Raw genomic sequence first — 23,145 nt, forward strand, 5'->3', positions numbered from 1 at the left:
GTCTGGCGTATAGCACAACAGGTGTCCAGGGAATGCTTTTCTATAATCCTCACCCACTTCCAACTCCGATTCCCAGAGCAGAACGTGGGGGGAGAGGTGTCTTTGGGCATCCAGCAGCTCTGTCAGAGATGGCAGGAAATGCCCCTTCCCGTTCCACTGGTGACCTCCTCCAGCCACCCTTTCCTTGAGGAGGAGTCACCCAAAATGACAGGGACTCACGTGGAGGCAGGAGACAGTGGACAAATTCTTTAGCACAGTGGGGCAGAGGCCCACAGCCTGAAGCCAGGGTGTCACCCCAGTGGCTTCTGACGGGGTGCCTCCCACCCCCCCCCATAGGATGGGTCTGTCCCTTATCCCCCAGGCCGAAGGGGGGGTTGCTGAGGCATCTGGACTCTGACCCCTCTCGGGGCCTTGCACAGGGTCTCTTGGAGGTCTCCTGCTTCTGGAGGGAGCCGAAGGCCGCTCTGGGGGTGGGGCTGGCAGGAGAGCAGGGGCGGTAGTTCGGAGCTGGGGGTGCGGGGCCGGGCCTGCCCCGAGCACGAGCACGCATTCCGCACACACGCCCTGGATGCCGGAATGTCCGCCGAGCTGAAGGAAGTGCTGGCAAGACAACAGAGCCGCGGGGAAGGCAGTGGGCCGGGCGCTGGGGACTGAGCCCTCTGGAAATGTGGAGATGGCCTGGCTGGGACCAGGGTGGGAGGGACGGCCGCCGGGGCCACCGGTGACCTCAGGGAGCCGTTGCCAGTTTTTGGTCAGTCTGACAGGGCCGGGGGACCCTCCCTGAAGCAAACTGCGCATTATGTGAACTCCATTTATATAAAGTTGTTGTTGTCTTTGTGTCTGCGGGTGGAGGTGGTGGGAAGGAAAGTGTGACTGGAACTTTTGTTGACTGAAGAATTCATCATACTGACCCTTGTATGTTCATGACTCTTGGGTCTCTCAAACTCCTTTTGGCTGTTAAATGTAAAATCATGTGTCATTGCATAAGTCATAGAGTTATGTTTTCTTTATATAAATTTCAAAATATACTGATACAGCAGAAGTCTTCCTCGCCCTGCTCCTTTTCCTCCTGGGAGTTAACTACTCTAAAGAACAAACCATGGTAGATTTAAAACAAAAAACAAACAAACAAACAAAAACGAATAACCATATGGCAAGTCCAGACACTAGTGACAGTAAATGGGATAGACGCTTTCAGCTATATGCTGTATTTCCAGAAGAAACACACCTAAACAAAATTATGTAAGCAGGTCAAAATGACAGAAAATGGAAAGGGAAAGAGAAACACTAAAAGAAAGCAGGTACAACAGTATTAATATGAGACAGTAGAATTCCAGGCAAAGAGCATTACAAGGAACGAAGAGGCAAAATTTTACATGGATGAAGGGTTGGCAGACTTCGGTGAAGGGCCAAATAAGAAACATTTTCAGCTTTGCGGGCTCTGCAGTCTCTGTTCCACTCTCCACTCGGCCATTGTGGCATCCACAGACAATGCATCAAACAGTGAACGTATCCGTGTTCCCGTACAACTTTATTTATAAAAACAAGTGGTGGGCCACATTTGGCTTTTGTTGACCCCTGACTTATATCAAAGCTAAAATAACCAAGAACCTTTATACACCTAACAGCGTAAATTTGAAATTTCTAAATCAACAATAGATGAATAAAAAAGAGTCTGAGAAGCCCTCAGAAGGTTAGGGCTTGATGACACATTGCTTTCAGAAGTTGACAGATCCAGTAGCCAGAGACACAGAGAATCATGAACAACAATACAAGCTTGTTGATAAATACATATTTACAGATGCTTGTCTCGTTGTACTATACCAGGTCTTTGCTCACGCCTTGGGTTTTTTTAAACTAGTAGTCTGTCTTCTCTCGAAATGTGCTTGACTAATAAAGATCAGGAGAAAAAGCTCCATATCTTCTGCGCTGAGTGCTTTGTATGGTCCTAGATTCCCCACTTGGAAAATCCACCTGTCTTCTCATATCAATCATAGCCAGTAGTAACCAGTGTTCCTGCCCTTAATGAGCAGGTGGTCTTTTGGGGTGTGCACCCATGAAACAGTGGGTAGCTGTCAGGGCCATGACCCTCCTTGCCCACCACCTTTCCGTGGCTCCCTGTGTCCACACCACAACACGAGTGGTCAACCCTAGTCCAGTGGTGAAGGTCTTGCATGGTCTGGCCTTCGCCAACCTCTTAAGCTCTTTTTTCTCCGTGTTGCCCTTCCGTGTTGCTTGGTCCGGCCATGGGAGGCTGTTTTTGCCTTGTCTTCTCCTGGCTGAGTGCCTCGACCCAGGCCATTCCTCACCCCCCAGAGCATTGCTTTCTTTCCCCATCTCTTCCAGCCCCTCCCGCTCAGCTGTCCTTCTTCCCTAGATGGATTTGGGGGTCTGGCCTTCTTGGCCTCACACCCCTCATTTATAAATGAGTGTAATGATGCTCTTTTGTAGCTGTGTCCTCTCTTCCTTAGGACTTGGAGCTCTAAGTCTGGTCTCCTGACACCCCAGGAGAACAGGGTTGTGCACAGTGTTGGTTCTAGAAGGTGCCTGTGGGAGGAAGGCAGCGTCTGTGGAGAGCCTTGCTGCCTGCTGCACACCACTGGGAGTGAAGAGGTCAGGCTGAATGTTTACGAATCCAGGCGCCACCTTGGATTGGCCAAGAGGCCTCAGTTCTCTCCTTCTCTGTAAAATGGGGCACTAAATAGCATTAGCTCCCAGGGTTATGGTGGGAACTAGCTGTGCCTGGTACATGGTCAGCTTGCCAGACACGTCAGCTATTAGTATGGAAGTCTCCAACCAACGGTTCCTTGTCGTGGGTGTTCTGGATCCCATTTCGCAGACGGGGAACCCGAGGCCCAGAGAGGCTAAAGCCATCTGTCCCAGACACAAAGCTAGCTGGGATTTGAACTGAGGTCCTTGATTCCAAGTCTCACGTGGAGGTGCACGCTGACCCGAGGCTCTGTCCTCACACACACCCAGACACACTGAGTCAGGGCCATCCACTGTGGCTCCAGAGTGTCGCCTTTCCTGCCGGTCTCCCGGCCCTGGCGCTGGGACCGCCACGTCTGTCTGATGCTAGGAAGTCCCTTTGGTTCGGTCTCCTTCCTGCCCCTGTCATTCCTCCATCGAGGAAGCCAGGTCTCTCGACCACCATGCCAGGCTGTTGAACCCTCCACTCTTGGGATCATGACATATCAGCCAGAAAAGGGGCCTCTTAAATCTTGTTAAAAAGCGTAGGTTCCCGGGCTCCACCCAGGAGCCATGAATCAGAAACTCCAGGGGCGGGGCCTGGGAATCGGGACACCAGGGCCCAAAGTAGGAGGAACACAGGCTCTTTTAACCCTTTTAGTTTTCCAGGTGGGAAGCTGGGGCTCAAAATAGGGTCCGCATCATGGCGAGGTCCAGTGAGCCTGGGGAACTAGAAAGTCCTCTGTGGACCCTTACGTGGGCAGTGGCTGCTGCCCTTTCCCAGTCCTGTCCCCATGCCTCCTTCCCCACCCCCCAGCCTCGACTCTCGAGAAGCCCTGTACAATGGAAGTGGTTGCGAATGGGTGTGCAGAGACCTTTCTGGAAACGCAGGCTCTCTGCTCGCAGACTTCCTGTGTCTTACAATGTTATCTTCAGAATAGGAAACTTTGCCCCATTTTTGCAACGCACATCCTTTGCCTGAGAGTCTGTGGTGGTGCCGGCCAGCCGGGGCGGGTCACTTCTCAGGCGGGGGCGGGGGGTTGCTCTGACAGCCGTGCGAGGAAGGACTCTCTCCCTGTTACCCACAAGAACAAACAAACGGACCCTTTTGCAAAAATAATTCGTGTTGGCTGGCCTCCTCAGGATTATTTGTTCCTGGAGCCCCGTGGTATCGAGGACTGAGCCTTTCCTCAGAGACGGGGCGCCCTCGTTGTGGGGCCCGGCCCTGCTGCCTGACCTCTGGCAAGTGATTTCTGCTCTCTGAGCCTTAGTTTCCCCTTCTGGAAAGGGAGGGCGTTGGGCCGAATGGTCTGTAGCCCTGAAGCTTAGCAAGTCCCTATGAATCCTTTAATTTCCCCCTCACTTCCTCCAAGTTTCTCTCTGAAATAAGTACGAGGTTGCTCTTAGACAGTATGTCCCCTCCTCCCCCTGCCCCAGCACTCTGTAGTTTTTCAGTTTCCACCAATCCAGGAGTGGCGTGCCCCTGCTCCCCCACTCCCAGACTGTCGGGGAACCGTTCAGCTGGCAGGTGGCTTCCCCAGGGGACTGAGCCCATCCTGAGTTGGGAGCAGGGCTGTCGGGGGTGGGGCCTGTCCCGGGCTTGCCCTCAGCTCCAGGCCCAGGCCCCAGGCTCACCGCCTATAGGCCCGCCGCAAAGAATGTTTATGCTGTTTCTTTTACTCCTCTCAGACTGGAAGTCTTAGGGAGGGCTATTTTGGTTTGAGGGAAGAAATATGTGTGTAGAGCCCGCTGAATAACTTGGAACTGACCAGAAGGAATGATGTTTACAAAAACAAAGAGTCTCTCTGATTTCCTTTGACATCTCCGTCATCTTGTCCTCGCTTTGGCCTCCGGCGCTTCCCTCACCACGAAGGACCGGTCTTCCAGGGAGCCTGTGCTGTTGCCCCCTTGCACACAGTAGGCGCTTAGTGAGCCCGAGGGAGGAGCCAGCCTCCTCAGCAAGGGCTCTTCTCACATCTCCGCGGTACTTCTGTTGGCTGGACCCCAAACCCACAATGAGTGGTTCCTGAAAACATCCGACCCACTCTTTCCCCTCAGGGAATTTGCTTCCAGGGTTTCGGGGTGGAGCTCCACATGTTGGGGGGGTCCCCCCGCCCCAGGGCAGGGCCGCTCTGGTGGCTGGGTGGGAGCCGTCGGGAGGGGGCGCTTTGAGAAGGTAGAGAGGCTCAGACTGGCAGGAATGACCTGCTAGGTTGTGGTTCTTGGTGGGTCTCTGTAAGTAGGTGGGTCCATCTGCTGGTTTTACGGGAAAGGCCAAGAAGAGGGCAAGGGTTGAACCAAGTCATGCTCAGATTCCAAACGTCTGGACGAAGATCCTTCATCTGTCGGTCAGTGACAGAATGTCTGTCCGGTTTCTGGCCGTACGCACTTACAAGCCCCTGCCTCAGTGTTTTTGCTGGTCTGAACTGAGAGCAAGTTTTGAAGCCCAAGAGGGAGGTGCAGAGGAGTTGGGCAGCAGAGAAAAAGCGCCCAGCAGGATGCCTGCTTCCCTGTCCCACAAGCTGAGTCCTCCCCGAGGGACATAGCAGAGAGAGGCCCCTGCTAGCCTCAGGAGCCCGTCTTCGGCTGGTTGCATCACCCAGCGTCTGCTCTCAGGGTCTTGGTGATTCAGAAGACGACTGAACCGCTCTCAAGGCCAGTAGCCGTAGGCTCCGTGGGGGCGGTGGTCTCGGGGGAGCTCAATGGAGCCCTTCCAGAATTTGGAGACAGAAGGTAGAGTCAGAAGAAAAATTTTCTGGCCCGGACACTGTGCCTGACTCCTGGCCCAAGGTCAGTGCCACTCGCAGGGGCTTTGCACTCCTCAGGGGTCCTTAGGCTGGCGGGCTGCAGGGTAGCGCCAGGACAGAGGCACCCCAGGGAGACTGGCGGCTCTGGGTCTCCCTGGCACGGCTCAAGTCCCCACGTGCCCGGAGACACAGGCGGTTGCTCCTGACTCGGTGGCCTTGGGGACCCGCCCGGCCGGAACCTGCCATTCCCCCATCAGTGCCGCCTCCCCGACTTGGCAGGGCCGACTGCTGGAGCTGGAGCGGCCCTCGGTATTTCCATCTTGGCCCTCTGCCCACTTCTCTGGGGCCTTGCAGTCTGTCCCTTGCGGGCCAGGACCAACACACCCTCTCAGCTTGACTGCTTCCCAGCCTCACCCAGGGCCTCTTCTGCCACCCTGCACTCCCGGGCCTCTCACCTTGCCTGCTCCCCAGAAGACAGTATTGATGCCCCAGAGTTGGAAATGCAGCTGCCTCTCAGGAAGAAGCATGGAACCTGGCTTGTGTGTAAATCACCAAGGCCATGACCGACCTTGGTTCCCCACCTGCCGTGGGCACCCGAGGGGTTTTGACACCAGCTGGGGCCCCTCCCCACCTGCCTTCACGTGCACTTGCTCCAGTTGGCTGGATCCCCGGGCCCAACGCCCTAGGAGACACTGCTGCTTTAAGATGCGCGTGGAGATAACTGGGGGGCGAGCTGGTGGGCTGGAGCCAAGGGCCACCACTCCTCCCCCAGGCAGCCGCTCACTGACAGGCCCTGGGGGTGCTGGGGGCTCGGCTATCCAAGTGGCTTCCCTTCCAGATACCTAGAAAGGCAACAGCGACAACTCGGGGACTCCTCACCAGAGCAGGCAGATGGGATGGTGGGCGACGGACTGGAAAGACTGCTGTCTAAGAAACCAAGTTTGGTGATTTTCAACCAGGGCAGACTGGGAAGCTCATGGATAATGTTTCCTGTTGGCGGTCATTTGGAGATGTGCTTGAGTGGACAGATAAGAACGATCTGTAATTGGTATGTCAGTTGTTTATACAGCCCTCATAGGATAAACAGTTCTCCTGAACCTTATTTATATTTTGCATTTGTTTATCAAAACTTCTTCTTTTTTAACTTCAACCCAAGCTGCTTTCGGAATTACTACAAACTCTGGATTTGCAAGTCCTAATTAATGGTGCTTTCTTGCACGTGCACAATAATTTATCTCGGGAGCATGCATGCTTTGTCCGAGAGCCTCAGTGCTTAGAGTAAGGGAAGCCCAAAGTGTCCTTTCCTCCTCAGTGTCAACATTATGTGAAGACTCCGGGGACAAATCATGTGTCTTTATCAGATCAAAAGCAGACATGTTACAGAGTAGATGAAGCATGAGATCTTTCCTAGACCATGCCCACTGGTATTGTCCCCGGAGCTTTTCTGACCTCTGGACACTCCGGGTGAAGCTGGCATACGGTGGGGTGTGTATGGGGCCAGTGGAAGAAGGAGAAAAGGAGGGAGATGACAGACCAGGGGATACCTGATGGTACTTTCCAGCGACAACAGATGTTCTTTCTTGTTTTGTGATCTGATGTGTTCCCTCTACTGTTTTTGTCCTTCCCTGGTCTCGTGGCTCACTGTCGACATTCTGCCAGCCAGCACTGGCGTGAGCCTTTCCACATTACTTCTGATCAGCAATGAAAGATCCTGCTTGGTCCAAGGATACAGCCCTGATCCTAGGAGACCTGCGTGCTCATTTCATAGCCGGATCTCACTACCATGGTGGGGAGCTGCAAGTTCACACCGAGGTTGGTCACTTTGTTCTGTGGATGCCTGGATTTCTTGGGGGTGTTTACCCATGCAAAGGCCTCCCAGAGACTTGACCCAGATAAAGACGGCCCCATATTCCCATCCTCTTCCTCACCGTCTTTGCAGACACCTGAATGACTTGAATAAACCTGAGCTTAACTGTAGGGTCCCGTGCCTGGTGTCACCCACCTGCCTGTCGTTCTTCTCCAATGAGTTTAGAGCAAGAGAATAGAGGGAATGAATGAGAAGCAGCACCTTCCCCAACCCAGCCTCTGATGGCCTCTTGGCTTCACATCTTGGGGTCCTCCTTTCTGGCCAGTGAGAATTATCAGGGTATAATTCGGTGCGCACACCGACAGCAGCCTTATGTGTCAGGGAGGGGAGAGCATCCCCCCATGGCATAGACGAGAAACTGAGGCATGTCACAGTTTTATGGTGATGGGTGATGGTGGCACCCAGCTTGGGATGGAGCCAGAGAAGGAGACTTCTGGGCGTTTGGGTTTGGTGCTGTTATTTTTCACTCTGGTTTTAAGTGTCTTTTCTGGCAGCAATGGCCACAAGATAGGGCTGGGATGTGCGAGGCATGATGCTGCTCAGTGGGCCTGGCCTACGAGCCCCGGCTGACCGAGGAGGAAGTGGTTAGGCGGCCAGGAATGCAACCTGCGCCTCCCAGATTAATTAATAATTGAGAGCTGGCCCCCAGCCAGGTGGAGCTGCGAGAGAGATACAGTGAACAAAGAGTGGTTAACTCCAGTGCGGGAAGGAGAAGTTCAACTTTGCCTGTGGCTAAGAGGGAAATTCACAATGGCCGTGATTTATGGGCTGAATTATTTGGGATCCTCCTTAGTGGGCCCGATGTGGGCATGTGCTCTAGGAATGTAGATGCTGGCGGCTTGCACGGCCCTTCGTGCCCACTGGAAGGGAGGAGGAAAAGGTGGGGGGCTGTGGGGCCGGCGCCAGCCTTGGTGGAGGAGGCGTGAGGCACACCCGTGGGAGACAGCAGGGAGAGGGACTTGGCCCTGGGCACCTGGCCCAGCTGGGTCTAGGCTGGAAGTTGAGTGCCCGCTGGGACACACTCTTCTTAGAGGAGGCATGGAGGGAGCGGTGGGTGTGGAGGTTTGGCTGCCTGGAATTGCAGTGCACACTTTTGCCCGTGTGACCTTGGGCAGGGGGCTTAACCTCCCTGAGCCTCCATTTCCTTCCTTGTAAGATTATGCGTGGATTGTTCTCAGGGTTAAATGAAATGCTCAGGAGCAACTGGATTCCCAGGGAACGACCGGAGACGAGGCCTCAGTGACAGTCCGGCGATGGCAGAGCATGCTACGGTAGCTGTAGGCAGGGTTGTCACTTTGCAGAACTCTGCTTCTGTTTGCCGGGCCCACGCTCAAAGGTACAGACGTGATTATTCACCCTCCTTCTCTAGGAGTCCCTTCGCTCCTGCCCAGGTCTCAGCAAAGATTCTCCTTTCTCCCATTAGCCCTCGGGTCCCTATGACTGCAAGCAGCCCTCCACAGGGGGAGGCAGTCCAAGAAGGCACTGAGCATTGCCATGAGTTGGGTTCAGCCCAGATGTCTCCCTGGGCTTCTTGTCAAGGATTATGAACTTGGTCATGGCACACAAGCCCTACGCCCCTCTGAGCTGAAAAGTGAGCCGTGGCAGACCAGTTAGAAGCACAGTTGACAGGACCATTGCTCTCGTGACTTGAGCCCTGCCGTGTGAGGCCATGGGTGCTCAGACACAGGCCGAAGGATTACTTTGAGAAACACATAACTGTTCCGGAGGTGATGGCTCACCTTCCTGAGGAGCCTGGCAGGAGGCAAACTGTTCCGGAGGTGATGGCTCACCTTCCTGAGGAGCCTGGCAGGAGGCAGGTGATGGTAGAAGGAGCCTCAGAAGATGCAGACAAGCCCTGATCCTGCTTCCTTGTTAACCCGTGAGGACCAGGGAGCAGTCAGCCCACCCACCCCTCTGAGTTTTAGATTTCATAACCTAAAATAGGGTCACTTATGAATGATGGGCTTGGAGGATCGGAAAGCCCTCCACATTTCAAAACAGCATCCCGTCACCACTGATGGGGGAGAGCCACCTTTCTTGGCCTGGGCTGTCGGGGCTGTGGGAACCAAGCTTGGCCTCCTGAGGCTGTGGAAACCAATATTGGACTTGAGGTTGGAGCGTGGGGCCAGGGCTGTGGGACTGTGTCCACCTGCTAGCCTGATGTGATAGACAGAATGACTGGCTCCTTCCCTCCCCTGCACCTCCTGCCCCAGATCTGACAAGCCAGCCCTTGACAGGCAGCTCGGAGCCTGGGCCGAGACGGCTTCAAGCCGCACACGGTAGCACGGCCACAGACGGGAGACCTGGTCACAAGCGTGAGACGCTGCCAAGCCTGCGGGTCCTTTTGCAACATTTCTGCAGGGAACATTTAAATCTCCTGTTACTGTGTTCTTTATGGCAAATGTTACTATTTAATTGTGGCTTAATGATCTCTCCAGTCAATATTAGTTTTTTGCTTATTACAAAGCCCTCCTGTTTGTTCTAGAAATACACACGAGTGATCCAGGCAACCCTCGCTTGAAGAAAACCCAGCAGGTTGGACTCTGCGTTCACTGAAGAGGTGTGGTTTATGCACCTTTGTGTCGCAAAAGGATATCTTAGAAAAGAGGATTTAACGCGGGGATTATTATTTGAATCGAATGCCCCTACCTCCGGTACTTTATGTTGGGGGTGCTTATGGCGACCTGCGCCTGTAGTGTAAAGTCAAGGCAGGTGTGTTTGACTGGCAGAGGTCACACGACACTATCTTGTTGGTAAATAACAACAGGCTGGTGTTAGATGAGGCGTATTTTTTTTTTAAGGTTTTATTTGTTTATTTGACAGGGATCACAAGTAGGCAGAGAGGCAGGCAGAGAGAGAGGAGGAAGCAGCCTCCCTGCTGAGCAGAGAGCCCGATGCGGGGCTTGATCCCAGGACCTTGGGATCATGACCTGAGCCGAAGGCAGAGGCTTTAACCCACTGAGCCACCCAGGCGCCCCAAGATGAAGCGTATTTTTGAGAGCTATGCAGAGAAGACAACCAGCCTCCCACCCTGTTCTTTGGCTCTTCCATTCAGAGCCATCCCCTCTGTTCCCATCACCCTCATGGACTTAGCAAGCCTGCGAAGTGAAATCCACCCCCCATTGCCAGACAGATGACTGTAGGCTGTAGGCGATTTGCGCGGGGTTGGGGGGGGCACCGAAACAAGCCTTGCGCACAGTGAGCTGGTCTGGGATTCATTGGCCGGGCTGCTTCATGAGGATCCTCAAGTAGAAATGAAGCCTCGCCCTCCTTGCCTGGGTGTCCGGGCCTCTGAGCATCCGTGTTGTCACCTGTCAGCTGGGAACAGGTGTGGCTGCTCACCTTTTTCAGACCCAGGGAAGACCCAGGGATTTCCCAGTGGCTACCCCAGCTCCCAGCTGTAAAAGCCATTTGGCACCCCACTGTCGAGAGCACCCTGTCGGGCTCATGGCGCCAGGGCCCAGGGGAGGAGAGGCAGAGCCGAGGGCAGCCTCATCCAGGGCCAGTCCTCTCTTGGGTGAGTGGGTTGGACACGCGGGCCCTCCTGATAGCAGCATCAGACAGGATGTGGTCACACCCAGGGTTGGAGGAAGGCTTTTCCAAGGATCCTGAGTGAGCAGGAGTCTGACAAACGTTGGGGATTAGGGGAGGAATCTGTCGTGAGATCCTTCGCTAACTCCCCTGGAGTGAGTTAATCTGCAAGGGGAAACCAGTGCTCCGTAGACTCCCTTCTTGGTGTGCATCATCGCGTGCCTCACTCCAGACCCGTGCTCAGGTGGGGCCTCCGCTCCATCCAGTGCACACACCCCCCCCCCACCCCACCCCCGCCTTCACCATTGAAATTCTAAATCCTTTTTTGAAGAAGGCTCCTCCTCCAATGCGGAGCTCAACATGGGGCTTGAACTCCCAGACCCTGAGATCAAGACCTGAGCTGAGATCAAGTTGGACGCTTAAGCTACTGAACCACCCAGGCGGCCCCAGAATAATTTTTGAACAAGGAACCCTACGTTTTCATTTTCGTATTGCCCCCAAAAGTACGTAGCCGGTCCTGGCTCTCAGAGATGGAGGGACCTGCCCACAGACCAGTTTTGCAAATTGGCAGTCTCAGGAGCCTGCCAGATCAGGGGAGAGTAGGAGGGACAAAGTACACACAGAGGAGGGTGTTCAAGGCACAGGGAGAAGGGACCCCAATGGCAGGAGGTGACAGAGCCAGGGATTTGAGGGGTCCGGGCTGTGGGTGGCCTCACCTGGTTATCCCGCGGGCCGTTTCTGTACCAGCTTTAGGTCCCTGCCCCTGAGAGCTGAGACAGGCTGATGGAGGGAGATTTTGAGGTACTTTGCTTTTATGGCTTTATGTTGGGTCCAAGCAGAAGTCCAGGGCAGGAGGTTTTCCAGTAGAATTGTATTTGGGAAAGGAAAGAAAAGCAGAGGGGTCCCACATTCCCCAGACCCCGGAGCTCCCCACCATCTGCCATAGACTGCATCCCTGCACCTCCAGGCTGTCCCTGAACCCCCCAAAGGGTCGATTTTGTTCTCTGTAGTCTCGGATCCAACAGGGAAGTCAGGTTGGGTTGAATCAGCCAATGTTGGCACTTAAAGCTTGAAGATGGAAACCCAGCTCACGGGGTGCCTGGGTGGCTCAGTTGAAGTGTTTGCCTTCTGCTCAGGTCATAGTCCCGGCGTCCTGGGATCGAGCCCTGCATCCTGTGCGTGCACTCTCTCTCGCACAAATAAATAAATAAAATATTAAAAAAAGAAGAAGAAAAACAAAATAGAACACCCAGCTCCGGGGACCGAGAACCCTGAAGACCTGGGAGGGGACGGTTTGTGTGTGAATTCGGGAGTTGGGCCATCAGCAGGGCCCACCTGCAGGCAGGGAGGACTGGGGGGCCTCTTCCCTTCTCATAACTGCCGCCTCTTTCCTGGGGACCCAGGTGGTGCGCAGCTTCATGATCTTGCACAAATAGTGTTACTTCAGAATCTTTCCAGGCGCAGTATGAAAAGCAAGGCTTTCCCACCCCAGTAGGTCTCTGCATAAGAAAACAAACAAACAGATTCAGAGTCGACTTTGTGATATAAGACAAAAGAGAACTTGGAATGGGAGCAAAGTTCAGAGGCTTTTGTTGCAGAAACTGGTTCCTTCTTGAAAATGTGGGCTGATTTTCTAAGCTGCTTATCGCTGTCTCTCCTCTCGGCAGACCTGTCTCCGTCCTTCCCTCGCAGGGCCCAGGGAACCTGAATTCTCCCCGACTCTGGACTGGGTCCCAGACCCGCCTCCTTGGGGGTCTTCTTCTGCCTCTGGCTTAGGTGACTGGGTTTCCTTTAGGAGGGCCAGGCTGGTCCAGGCAGGTGCACGGTGTTTCTGGTGTCGTCTGATCCTCCAGGCTGATGGCAGCCTCTGGGGTGGCCATGGGAGGCTGTAGCCTCCCGCAGAGTGTTGTAAGAAGGGAGCTTGGACCACAGGGCATGGAGACACAGGGAGAGAAGCCACTGCTCCCTCGGTACAGGGAGCCTGGAACAATCTAACCGGGGCGGCAGAGCGAGATGAATGCTGATGGCAGCAGGGCCCCAGTGTTGCCCCCCTGGTGGGTCTCCCTGAAGCAGTAGGTCCTGGGGAAAGTGGGGTGGGGTTGCAGGGGGGACATGGAGCAGGCCTGTGTGTTAGGGCCCAGCTGGGAACTTGTTTTCTGTCAAGGGTGCCCCAGGAGTTTGCTTTTCAGGATTTGTTTGAATACAGCACAGGAAAAAGGAGTGGAAATCTTCCCCACCACGGCCCAGGCTGCCACTTTGTTCCACCAGAGATGCGAGGTCGAGCAGGCCAGGGACAGGGCGCGGAGGCTGGAAGAAAGGCCTTCCTGCAGGGCCCCGCAGTCCTTTCCCTAGAGAAGGCCTGTTCTGGCCTGTGTCCGCCACAGACTATCCTTGCACACCGCCCCCAACCCCATCCAGGGCGGACGGAGGCTCTGGGGACCACCCTGAAGAGCAGAGGGAGCCGATGAGGCAGCATGAAGGGCCCAGCAGAGGGTGTGAGGCCACCACTCAGGACTCCCACCCCGCATTGCCCTGTGGCCCCGCCAACCCGGGCTCTGTCCTCGGAGAAGGGGATGATTCCATCTCTTGGATAGAAATGGCAGCTTCTAGAGAGAGCATGATAAAGAGCCTGCGTGCCTGCCCCCCGACCCCGGGACTCCGCTGGGGTTAGTATCCCTTCCCCAAAACCATGGTTCTGCACTGTAGCATCTAGAAAACGCTCATTGGGTTTTGGAGGGGTGGGGGGGTGTGAAAACTGAAACGCTAAGAAAGTATGTATGTTTGCGGGACTCCGTAGGGGGCCATTGGTAGCCGTTGTGCCGTTTGCTCTTCGAAAACTGCACCGCCCTCCTGGTAATGGTAAGGTGGGCAGCACATGGTGGGGTGGTGGCCCCCCACAGTGCCACATCCAAGGATTCCCCCTTTTTTAAAAAAGGTTTTATTTATTAGAGAGGGAGAGCGCACGTGCACGTGACTAGTGGGGGAGTGGCAGGCAGAGGGAGAGGGACATGCAGACTCCCCACTGAGCAGGGAGCCGTGACCTGAGTTGAAGTCCAATGCTTCACTGACTGAACCATCCAGGCACCCCCAAAGACCCCTTTTTATGTCGAGTCTTTATAGAACCTTCCCCTGCCAGCTCGGAGTGGACCTGGCCGGGTGGTCCCTGATAGTGGCATTACCCTGCTCTTCTCCAGGTTGCAACCACTGGGGTAGTGCAGAGTCCCCTGTCTCAAAGCCCAGATAGTGGAGCTCAAATCCCAGTGTTGCAGCTTCCTAGCTGGGGGCTGTGGACACGTTACCTGACCTTTGGGCCTCGGTTCCTTTATCTTAAAATGGGAGTGACTGAGAGGGCTGGTGGAAGTGTAAAAGTGACTTGCCAGATGTTGAGATAGTGCATTGAAAGTGCTTCGTATTCTGCCTGGCATTTGGTAACGGTTCATTAAATGGTGGCTGATATATTAGTATTATTAGTATTATTGGATGGTTTATTTTATTACTGCTACTATTTCCCCTTGATTCTCAACTCCATTGGCATGTCTTATCTCTGTAGATATTATTACCTAATGCGAAAACCTTTATGAACCAAAGAGCCGACTCAGTCTGTTAAATAATGTATACAAATAATACAGAAAGATAAGATTGACAGTGGTTAATAATATTAGTAAGAATAGGAACAGCTGTTACTTACGGAGTGCCTATTTCGAACCAGGCATTAATTTGGTGCCCTTGAAATGAATCCCAGCAGCCTGACTGAAGTAAGCGATGATTGCATCCCCATTTCACAGATTAGGAAACTGAGGCCCGGGGAGGTGAAGTTGTGTACCCAAGATGTCACAGCTGGTGAGTGGCAGAACTGAGATTCACATGCAGGAAGCATTCACTGCTCCTGAAACCACGTTCTTTTTTTTTTTTTTTTTAAAGATTTTATTTATTTATTTGACAGAGAGAAATCACAAGTAGGCAGAGAGGCAGGCAGAGAGAGAGGAGGAAGCAGGCTCCCTGCTGAGCAGAAAGCCCGATGTGGGGCTTGAACCCAGGACCTGGGATCATGACCTGAGCTGAAGGCAGCAGCTTAACCCACTGAGCCACCCAGGTGCCCCCTGAAACCACGTTCTTAAATCCAGCCCTGCGCAGGAGGCCCCCAGTGGGTCCTGGTTGAGTGGTGAGTTTCCAGTGTGCCTTGGCAAGTCACTTTACGTCTTCAGGCCTTAGTTTTTTCCTCTGTAAAGTTGTCCTTTTGGGCCACACGGCCTGTGTGTTTCCTGGCCTCCCTCCTCTCCTGCTGTCATTCCCCCTTGGCACTCCCATCTCATCCCTGTCTTGGGGGTGGGCGGGGGGAATCCCCAAGCAGAGCAGCCGGCTAGCCTACTGGCTGCGGGGGGGGTGGTGGCCAGCGCGGTCCTTGGCCCCTGAGGTGGACCCTGGGCAGGCAGCAGCGGTGGCCAGACCGCCCGTGATGTAATGACCGATTAGGAACTTCCTCTTGGAAGCCTGGCTTCCTCTAGGAGCCAAAGGTGCTGGAGCTGAGGTGGGGGGTGGGGAGGGGCGAGTGGGAGCGAATAAGAGGAAACTCCTGTCAGCTGGGCCCTGCTTTTGGAAAGAGTTCAGCGGAGAGACTCGTTCTGAGCTGTTGACCATTAACATGACATGGCCCGGTGCACATTCCTTCTCTGCTTTTACTGCCAGAGCCCAATGGATAAAGGACTGGTCTCCCCCTCCCTTAACAAAGGAAAAAAAAAAAAGAAGAAGAAAAAAAAGAGCCTCTAATGAATGCTACATCTCTGAACTTGCTGCAAAACCCAAAGCCATTTCTGCAGCTTAAAATGACAAAGGAAGGTTAAGTGGAAACTCCTTTTTCCCCCTTACGTTTGATTATAAAAACTACTTATCTAATGGGCAAACAGGGCTTTTAAAGGGGTGTTAGGTTAACCAGATCCAGGGCCACATAATTACTCCCAGGCCTGGGAGCCGCAGATGAAAAAGCTGCTGGCTGGACAGGAACTTGAAGCCACAGGCATGACATGGGACAGAAGAAAGGAGCTTTCCCTGAGGGCAGGAGGCCCCAGTGCGGCCTGTGAAAAGGGGACTGGAAAAGCCAGCCCTCTGGGGGCTCCTCTCCAGGCTCTGCTGCCAGCTTACTGGGTGACCTTGGGCAAGTCACTTCACCTCTCTGGGCCTCTGAGTCTCCCTTCCCAGCCCTTGGTAGGGTCGGGGTCTGTCTGCCCTGGCTCTCTCTGCTCATGTGAAGTGTGGCTGTGTCAGCTCTTTCCATCCAACCCCGGGGAGAGGCAGGGAGGCTGCTGTGGCCCCAGGTGGCGGGGAGGCAGCAGCAAAGGCTTTGAACACTGAGGCATACGGGCTAACCCGCCCAGCCCCTGGAGACCAGGAGGACTCAGGGGCCCAGCCTGCCAATGCTCTGAGTCTTCCCATCTCACTCTCTTAGAGCCTAAGGGACCAGAGACTTGAACCTGGGTACATCTCTGGTTCCCTTCACAGGATGGCTGGGTCTGAGGCAGTTTGGCCAAACTGAAAGGGGGTGATCACGAGGAAAACAAGCTGCATTGCGTATGCTCAGACTTCTGGAGCGTGCAGCCCACGGGGGAGCCCACAGGAACGTTCCTGCCCCTTGTTTTGACAGAAAACTGCTGATTCGAAGAAGCTAAAGGCTTTTCTTGGGATTTCAGCTCTTCCCGCCTCCCCCAGGCTGCAGTCAGCCCCCTCGGTGCCCCCCCCCCCCCCCCCAGTAACATGTTGGGAGGTGGAGAGGAAGGAATGCCAGCCATCAGAGGGGCTGGCTTGGGGACAGGGGAGAGTGCCTGTTGTGGGCCAGTCTCCTCCTGCCCACCACAGGTGTCCACCACCCTCTGGTGGCAGGAATGTGGGCACCACGGGGAGGCTGGGTCACCAGTGCCTTGTCTGGAAACACAGGGGCTGTCCCCTGGGCCACCGCAGAGCCCTGCTGAGGCCATTCCAGGGCAGCCATAGGGAGCTGCCCTAGCAGCACATACTCCTGCTTTCAAGGCATCATAGCTACACTTAAATGCACCACTCTTCCGAATATAGGTGGTGCCTTCGGATGTACATGTACGTGTACACCCCAGTTGCCATGGTACCAATCCAGATGTCAAACATGACCATCATTCCAGAACGTTCTTTCACACCCCCTCCTAGTCATTCCCACTCCCCAGAGGTAATCCCTGTTCTGATTTCCATCACCGTAGGTTCGTTTTGTCTGCTCAAGAATGTTCTATAAATAGAAACAAACAGCCTATCTTCTGTGTCTGGCTTCTTTCACTTAGCACAATACATTGGAGATTCACCCGCGGTGTTGTGTGTTTCACTAGTTCGTGCCTTTTTATTGGTGAGTCGCATTCCGTCCTACGGATGTCCCTTAGTTCTGTGTTTCCATGATCTTAGTCTGTTTGGGCTGCTGTAACAACAATGCTGTAGCCTGGGTGGCTTAAACAACACGTATTTATTTCTTACCATTCCTGAGGCTGGGGAGTCCAAGATCAAGGTGCTGACAAGTGTCGGTGTCTAGTGAGGGCCCAGCTCCTGGTTCATAGGTGTCCATGTTTTCGCCATGTCCTTGGGAGGGCAGAAGGGGTGAAGGAACTCTCCTGGGTCTCTGTTCTAAGGGCATTAATCCCATTCAGGAGGGTTCTACCCTCATGACCAAATCACCCTCCAAAGGCCCCGCCTTCAAAGGCAATCACACTGGGGCTTAGGATTTCAGTATCTGAATTTCGGGGGTTCACAAATACTCAGTCCCTAATATCCATTCTCCTGTTGATGGACATCTGAGCTGTCTGCCAAGTTCAGGTGATTCCAAGTAGAGCTGCTGTGAACATTCCCTAAATCGCAGAAATCTTGAGCCCATTATTCAGATGGGAAGCCAGAGGCCAGGGAAAGGAAGAGGGACTGCCCGGTGCAGGCCCAGAGGCAGGACTTCTGACCCCCCAGCCTGGGGCCACTCTGCCAGGTCCACCCCATACACAGCGCCAGACCACGCCTCTCCTCTCCTCCCACCCCCAGCCCAGAGCCCTCCCAGCCGGGACCCAGAGTCTGGCTGGGAACTAGGCCAGGCCCTGAGCAGGGGGTAGTGAGCAGGAGTTTCGGTCAGAGCGCGGTCATCTTTGATGTTGTTCACTCGGCTCTGACTCCCTGGTATTTATTTGCAATTAAGGAGCTGGTTCCTAATTAGGTTGATGGCGGGACCACAGCCTTGCATCCACGAGGAGAAAAAGATCTTCTGCAGAAGACTGTCCCCTTGCGCCCGAGCGGCAGCCGGGCCGAGGATGAAGAGCACTGCCGTGGAGTGGGGCTCTGCCACTGTGGGGAGGGCAGAATTTGGGGGACTGGCCTTCTCACTCGCAGAGAGCTGGTCAGCTTGTGTCCGCCACAGTGCATGAGACCCGAATCCGTGTGTGTGTGTGTGTGTGTGTGTGTGTAAACAGCCACAGTGGCCCCTGACTTGGTTCTAGACATTCAGCCATGCCTTGCTCCATTCGTCATTCCTGTGCTAATAAGCCCCCCTCTTTAACCTCAACCTCAGGCTCCAGGCTAGAAGCTTACCCTTCCCATCAGTACAGTGCTATACAGTTAGTGAGGGGCACTGCCATCCACTGTCCTATCATAACCCCCCATGGTGGTGACCCTGGGTTGTGACCCCCGACAGCCCTAAGGGGCCCCAGCCTGTGAAGGGTTAGGGCCAGCACTGGAACCAGTAAAGAGACAGCTGCTTCTTTCTGCACCTGATTGATCTGCTGCTGGAGTTTCCAGAAAACCTCAAGATGAACTGCATAAATGAGGCACTGGATCAGGAATAAGTCCATTTTACAAGTGGGCAGACTGAGGCTTAGGGACACTTCAGTGGCTGGTGCATGGCCACACATTCCAGTCAGTGGCGAGAGCCTTAGGTCTGTCTCACTCTGAAACCCTTTGGCTCCTGGGACAGGCATTAAATTAGAGTTCTAGGGTCCCAAATTCTGGTCCCAGTGCTGCTATCCGGCTGTTGTGTGTGCTTGGGTGAGTCCCACTGGACCCCTGGGGTGCCGTCCGTGGGCACAAGGACATTGGATTCAATTAGTGGTTCCCACAGGCCAGTCTCTGCACTGCATCTTCACTGGTCCACAATGAAAGAGATGAGAACATTTCTTATATTTAATCATGTTAACTTTTACATTTCTGATTTAGGTCCTACCTGTTTCATTAGTATCAAATTATATTTTCTTTTGTGCTAGTAGTAGTCGACGGTCTTGGGGTTTTCAATAAGTCTGTACATGACAAAATAAAACAGTAGTAACCCAGTACATTCACAGTCCCTCTGTTGAACAATTTATTGGTTTGCGAAAGCCCAAAGTGTTGGGGCTCCCTGGACAAGATGACATCAGTGGGTCCCTTAAGCTCTGGGGCCCCAAGACCCCAAAAGCTGGGTGGGGACAGGGAGACCCTGAACATGGTGATGGGCCCGCTTGCTGGCTTGCTTCTGGGAGACTTCAGACCTAAGTCCTTGCCCACCGTCCCTCGGGGTCCGAGACCCCCGGCCCTACCTGCTGGTCAGGATCCAATGGGAGCTGGGGGGGAGGGCACTGGGCTGACCCTTAGGATGAATTTTATTTCCTTCCTCCTTCCCTTTTAGCATGTTCTGAGAGCGCCCTGGGGATACATGCAGTTTCGGGACAGAGGTAAAGAGGATTGAGGCACACCCCTTCCTCCTGGAAAGTCTAGACCAGCCAGGGGCACTGACCAACAGCACAGACACCTGCTCAGGCATCAGGAGTGACTGCATTGAAGGCCGCAGGTGCATGGGAGGGGGAGATCAGAGAGGGCTTCTCAGAGGCAGCAGTCTATCTTCTGGAATTTGGAAGACTTGGCCAGGAGCCCAGCTGTGATGAAGTGTTACCCAGTCTGCTTAACCATAGAGGCTGCGGGAGGTGAGGCCTGGCCCAGGCAGTGTCCCTGAGCCAGACGGTTGGGGCAGGCTGGGCCCTAGGGCCCTAGGATAGCTCTGGGGTTCATCTCCCAAGCACAGGATCCAATCCCCATGAGGAATGCTGGAGCAAGGCTGGGACATGGGTACTGATGACGTGGGGGTAGATGATGAGGGGCATTTGGCTTGGCCGGGGTGGGAGGAGCTAAGAGGAGAGGGTCAGGAAGTATCCCCCTCAAAGGCCTTCAGTTCCATTACTCTCAACCCCCCTCCTCCCCTTCCTGCCCTCCCCCAGACTGCCAAAGTGCTTCTTTGCCTTTTATGATAGAGGGGCTCCACCCTGGGGCAGAGCTGCCACTTTATGACTGGGTGGCCCTCTGAGCCTTATCTGTAGAGCTGGGACAGTAGTAAGCCTCAGTGAAGCTGCAGTGCGCCCTTGGGGAGAGAAGGCCTTTCTTTGCGGGGGCGGGGGGGGTATGACTCACCGGCTTGTGGGTGAGCACCTCTAGGATTCAGACAGTGAGAGCAGTCTAGTTACACACAGCAACACTGAGTCTTAGGGAAGGAGAGGACTTGCACAGTGCGGGGGGCTTCAGTGGGGAGTCTACCTGGAGTGTGGAGGAGAGCCCCCCACCACTCCAGAGAGTGGCCTGGCACTCCCTCGTGTATACCCTCCACCAGCTCATGGCACCTCCCCGGGCCTCAGTTTTCTCACCTGTGAAAGGGGCTGGTAACAGAAGTGATCCAAGGCTGTTGGGAGGAAGGGGACACGTGTTGCCTCTCCTGTCCCTCAACCTTCTCCAGGCACAGATGTTTGCTTCCCTACCTCTCTGTTTCTAGTGCACTAAAGGAACTTTCATGGCTCATGAGAAGACTGGTACTGGGGTTTCGCGGCCAGGCTGGGATGGCACTGCTTTGCTTCCTCTTGGAAATTTCCAGAGCTGTACCGGATGGATGGATGGATGGATGGATGGATGGATGGAGGGAGAGAGGGGCGGTGGCTTGCAGTGTACCTGGCTGCCCACCTGCTGGGACCGGCCTAGTTGTCAGCAGCCTGGTCGCCCACCCCACGCCAGAGTTGTTTCTCTACCTGTTGGCCAAGGGGCAAGTCAGCTGAGGGCAAGGACCAGTGTCTTTCCTCCCCTCCTCCATCCCCCCACTGGCCAGAACCAGAAGGAGCCTGCCTGGAGGGGACTATGAGGCAAAATAATACATTCTCAGGGAGTGGCCTGGGGACCTGTGTCTGGGACCTCGACACCCGGCCGAGGGTGAGGGGCATGCCCTTTGGGGCTCTGCCCAGTCCAAGGCCTCAGCAGAGCTGGCAGCCTACAGGAGGCCCTTCGAGGAGACAGTTTCCTGCTAGGTGGCTAGGTGGGCCTGCTGGGGCATAGGAGGATCTGAGGGGCCCTGTCACCCCGCTGCTCTAGGGCTTCTAGGCGGGGCTGGGCTGAAGGCAGACAGTTGACCTCGCCCAGGCTCCTGAATGAGGTTGTTAGCCGTGTTTTCTTCCTGGGGTTTGGTTGGACTTTGATCTTGGAGAAGCTACGCCATAGAGTGCCTTGCTGTGCTCCCATCATAGTCTCGGGGGAACCTCTCCCTCTGAGTATGAGCCCCATCCAAGGGCTGTGTGGGAACATGTCCCCTCACGGGGTAGACCACCTGCTTCTCAGAGCTGACCTCAAAGGAAGGGCCAGATGTGCAAAAGCTTCAGAATCTGAGAAGCTGCCCATACACGACAGCAGCAAAGAGGGGGTTGCCCGCTGTCCTTGAGGGGCAGTCCCTCTGACAGGTCCTGGCCTCTGTGTGGCCTTCGGTCTGGTGTCAGAAAATCGTTCATCCAGACATGCACACATGCCTCAAGCTGGAGGGGAAAGGGATTCCTGTTATCCAGGCCACCCTTTTGCTGTCCATGGGGAAACTGAGGGCCAGAGAGGGGCAGCACACACCTTTGAGAGCTGGTGATCTCTGGAGCCCTGGCTTTAACAATTTAACAATCAAAGCAATTTAACAATTGCTTTAACAAAAGCAACTTTGCTTTAACATTCAGAGACCCTCAGCTTCCCAATGTGGCAGAAAGGGCTGCAGTTTGGGTGAAAATCTGTACTTTGTGCCAAGAGAGACTGGGAAACTAGGCATCTTGCTCAAGGCCAAAACTGGGAAGGAGTTCTGGGGGCCAACTCCCCCACCCCACCATGTCTTCCTGTGCCCGAGTCCCCTTTCGAGTGGTGATGTATGCCCCCCAATAACTTAATCCCACTCTGTTCAGGTTGAGGCTTGGGCAGGCAGGGCTCAGACCGTGTGTGGCCTTTGGCAGGCTGCTGGGGTCTGCCAAGTCTTGGATCCTCTTGTGTAAGGTGAGGAGAAGGTGGCCTCGACCCGGAGTGATGGGAGGACCCAGTGAGTCAGGTGTAGCCAGAAGTGCAGTGTGCAGCCCTTCCTTTGGGCGTGTGTGTGTGGGAGGGGGGCGGTTATCCCTCTCCTGCTAACTTGAGCTTGGAAAATTCTACGGGCAGGAACCGGGTGCGGTTCCTGTCTGCGTACCCGCAGCCGGAGCACACAGCAGGTGACTTGCCGTCTCCGTGGGCTCCTAAACTTGGGTGCCCCCCTCGGCGGGTGTGTTAGGGGTCTGTTCTCCCACGAGTTACGGTTCAGGAGGACTACCCGGCAGGCGGTGGCGCTGCCCTCAGGTGTGCTGAGCACTGGAAACCCCACCGTACTTTATATGAAAAACCCAAGCCACCTGGCCTGGGGAAAGGGCGCCCCTGTGCCCCCCCTCTGCCGCCCACTTACCCCTCTCCCCATGCCTTGTGCTTGCCCCGCAGACGCCAGCATGTCTCCGGATGCCGCCAAGCCGAGCCACTGGTGCAGCGTGGCCTACTGGGAGCACCGGACCCGCGTGGGCCGCCTCTACGCGGTGTACGAGCAGGCCGTGAGCATCTTCTACGACCTACCTCAGGGCAGCGGCTTCTGCCTGGGCCAGCTCAACCTGGAGCAGCGCAGCGAGTCGGTGCGGCGCACGCGCAGCAAGATCGGCTTCGGCATCCTGCTCAGCAAGGAGCCCGACGGCGTGTGGGCCTACAACCGCGCGGAGCACCCCATCTTCGTCAACTCGCCCACGCTCGACGCGCCCGGCGGCCGCGCCCTCGTCGTGCGCAAGGTGCCGCCCGGCTACTCCATCAAGGTGTTCGACTTCGAGCGCTCGGGCCTGCTCCAGCACGGGCCCGAGCCCGATGCCGCCGACGGGCCCTACGACCCCAACAGCGTCCGCATCAGCTTCGCCAAGGGCTGGGGGCCCTGCTACTCAAGGCAGTTCATCACCTCCTGCCCGTGCTGGCTCGAGGTCCTCCTCAACAGCCACAGATAGCGGCGGCCCGCGCCCC

General features: G+C 55.0%; 1 protein-coding gene across 1 annotated transcript in view; it reads left to right on the plus strand.

Annotated features, from left to right (window-relative positions):
- Positions 1–23,145, plus strand: part of LOC111153274 (SMAD family member 6) — a 120,343-nt gene extending 97,198 nt beyond the window's left edge. The window contains exon 4 of the mRNA XM_022512194.1: positions 22,588–23,145. Within this exon, the coding sequence (XP_022367902.1) occupies positions 22,588–23,129 (542 nt within the window). The 3' untranslated portion in view covers positions 23,130–23,145. The remainder of the gene's footprint in view (positions 1–22,587) is intronic.

The sequence above is a fragment of the Enhydra lutris genome, unplaced genomic scaffold (genome assembly GCF_002288905.1).
Source record: "Enhydra lutris kenyoni isolate GAN:26980312 unplaced genomic scaffold, ASM228890v2 scaffoldscaffold31, whole genome shotgun sequence".
Lineage (NCBI taxonomy): Eukaryota > Metazoa > Chordata > Mammalia > Carnivora > Mustelidae > Enhydra > Enhydra lutris.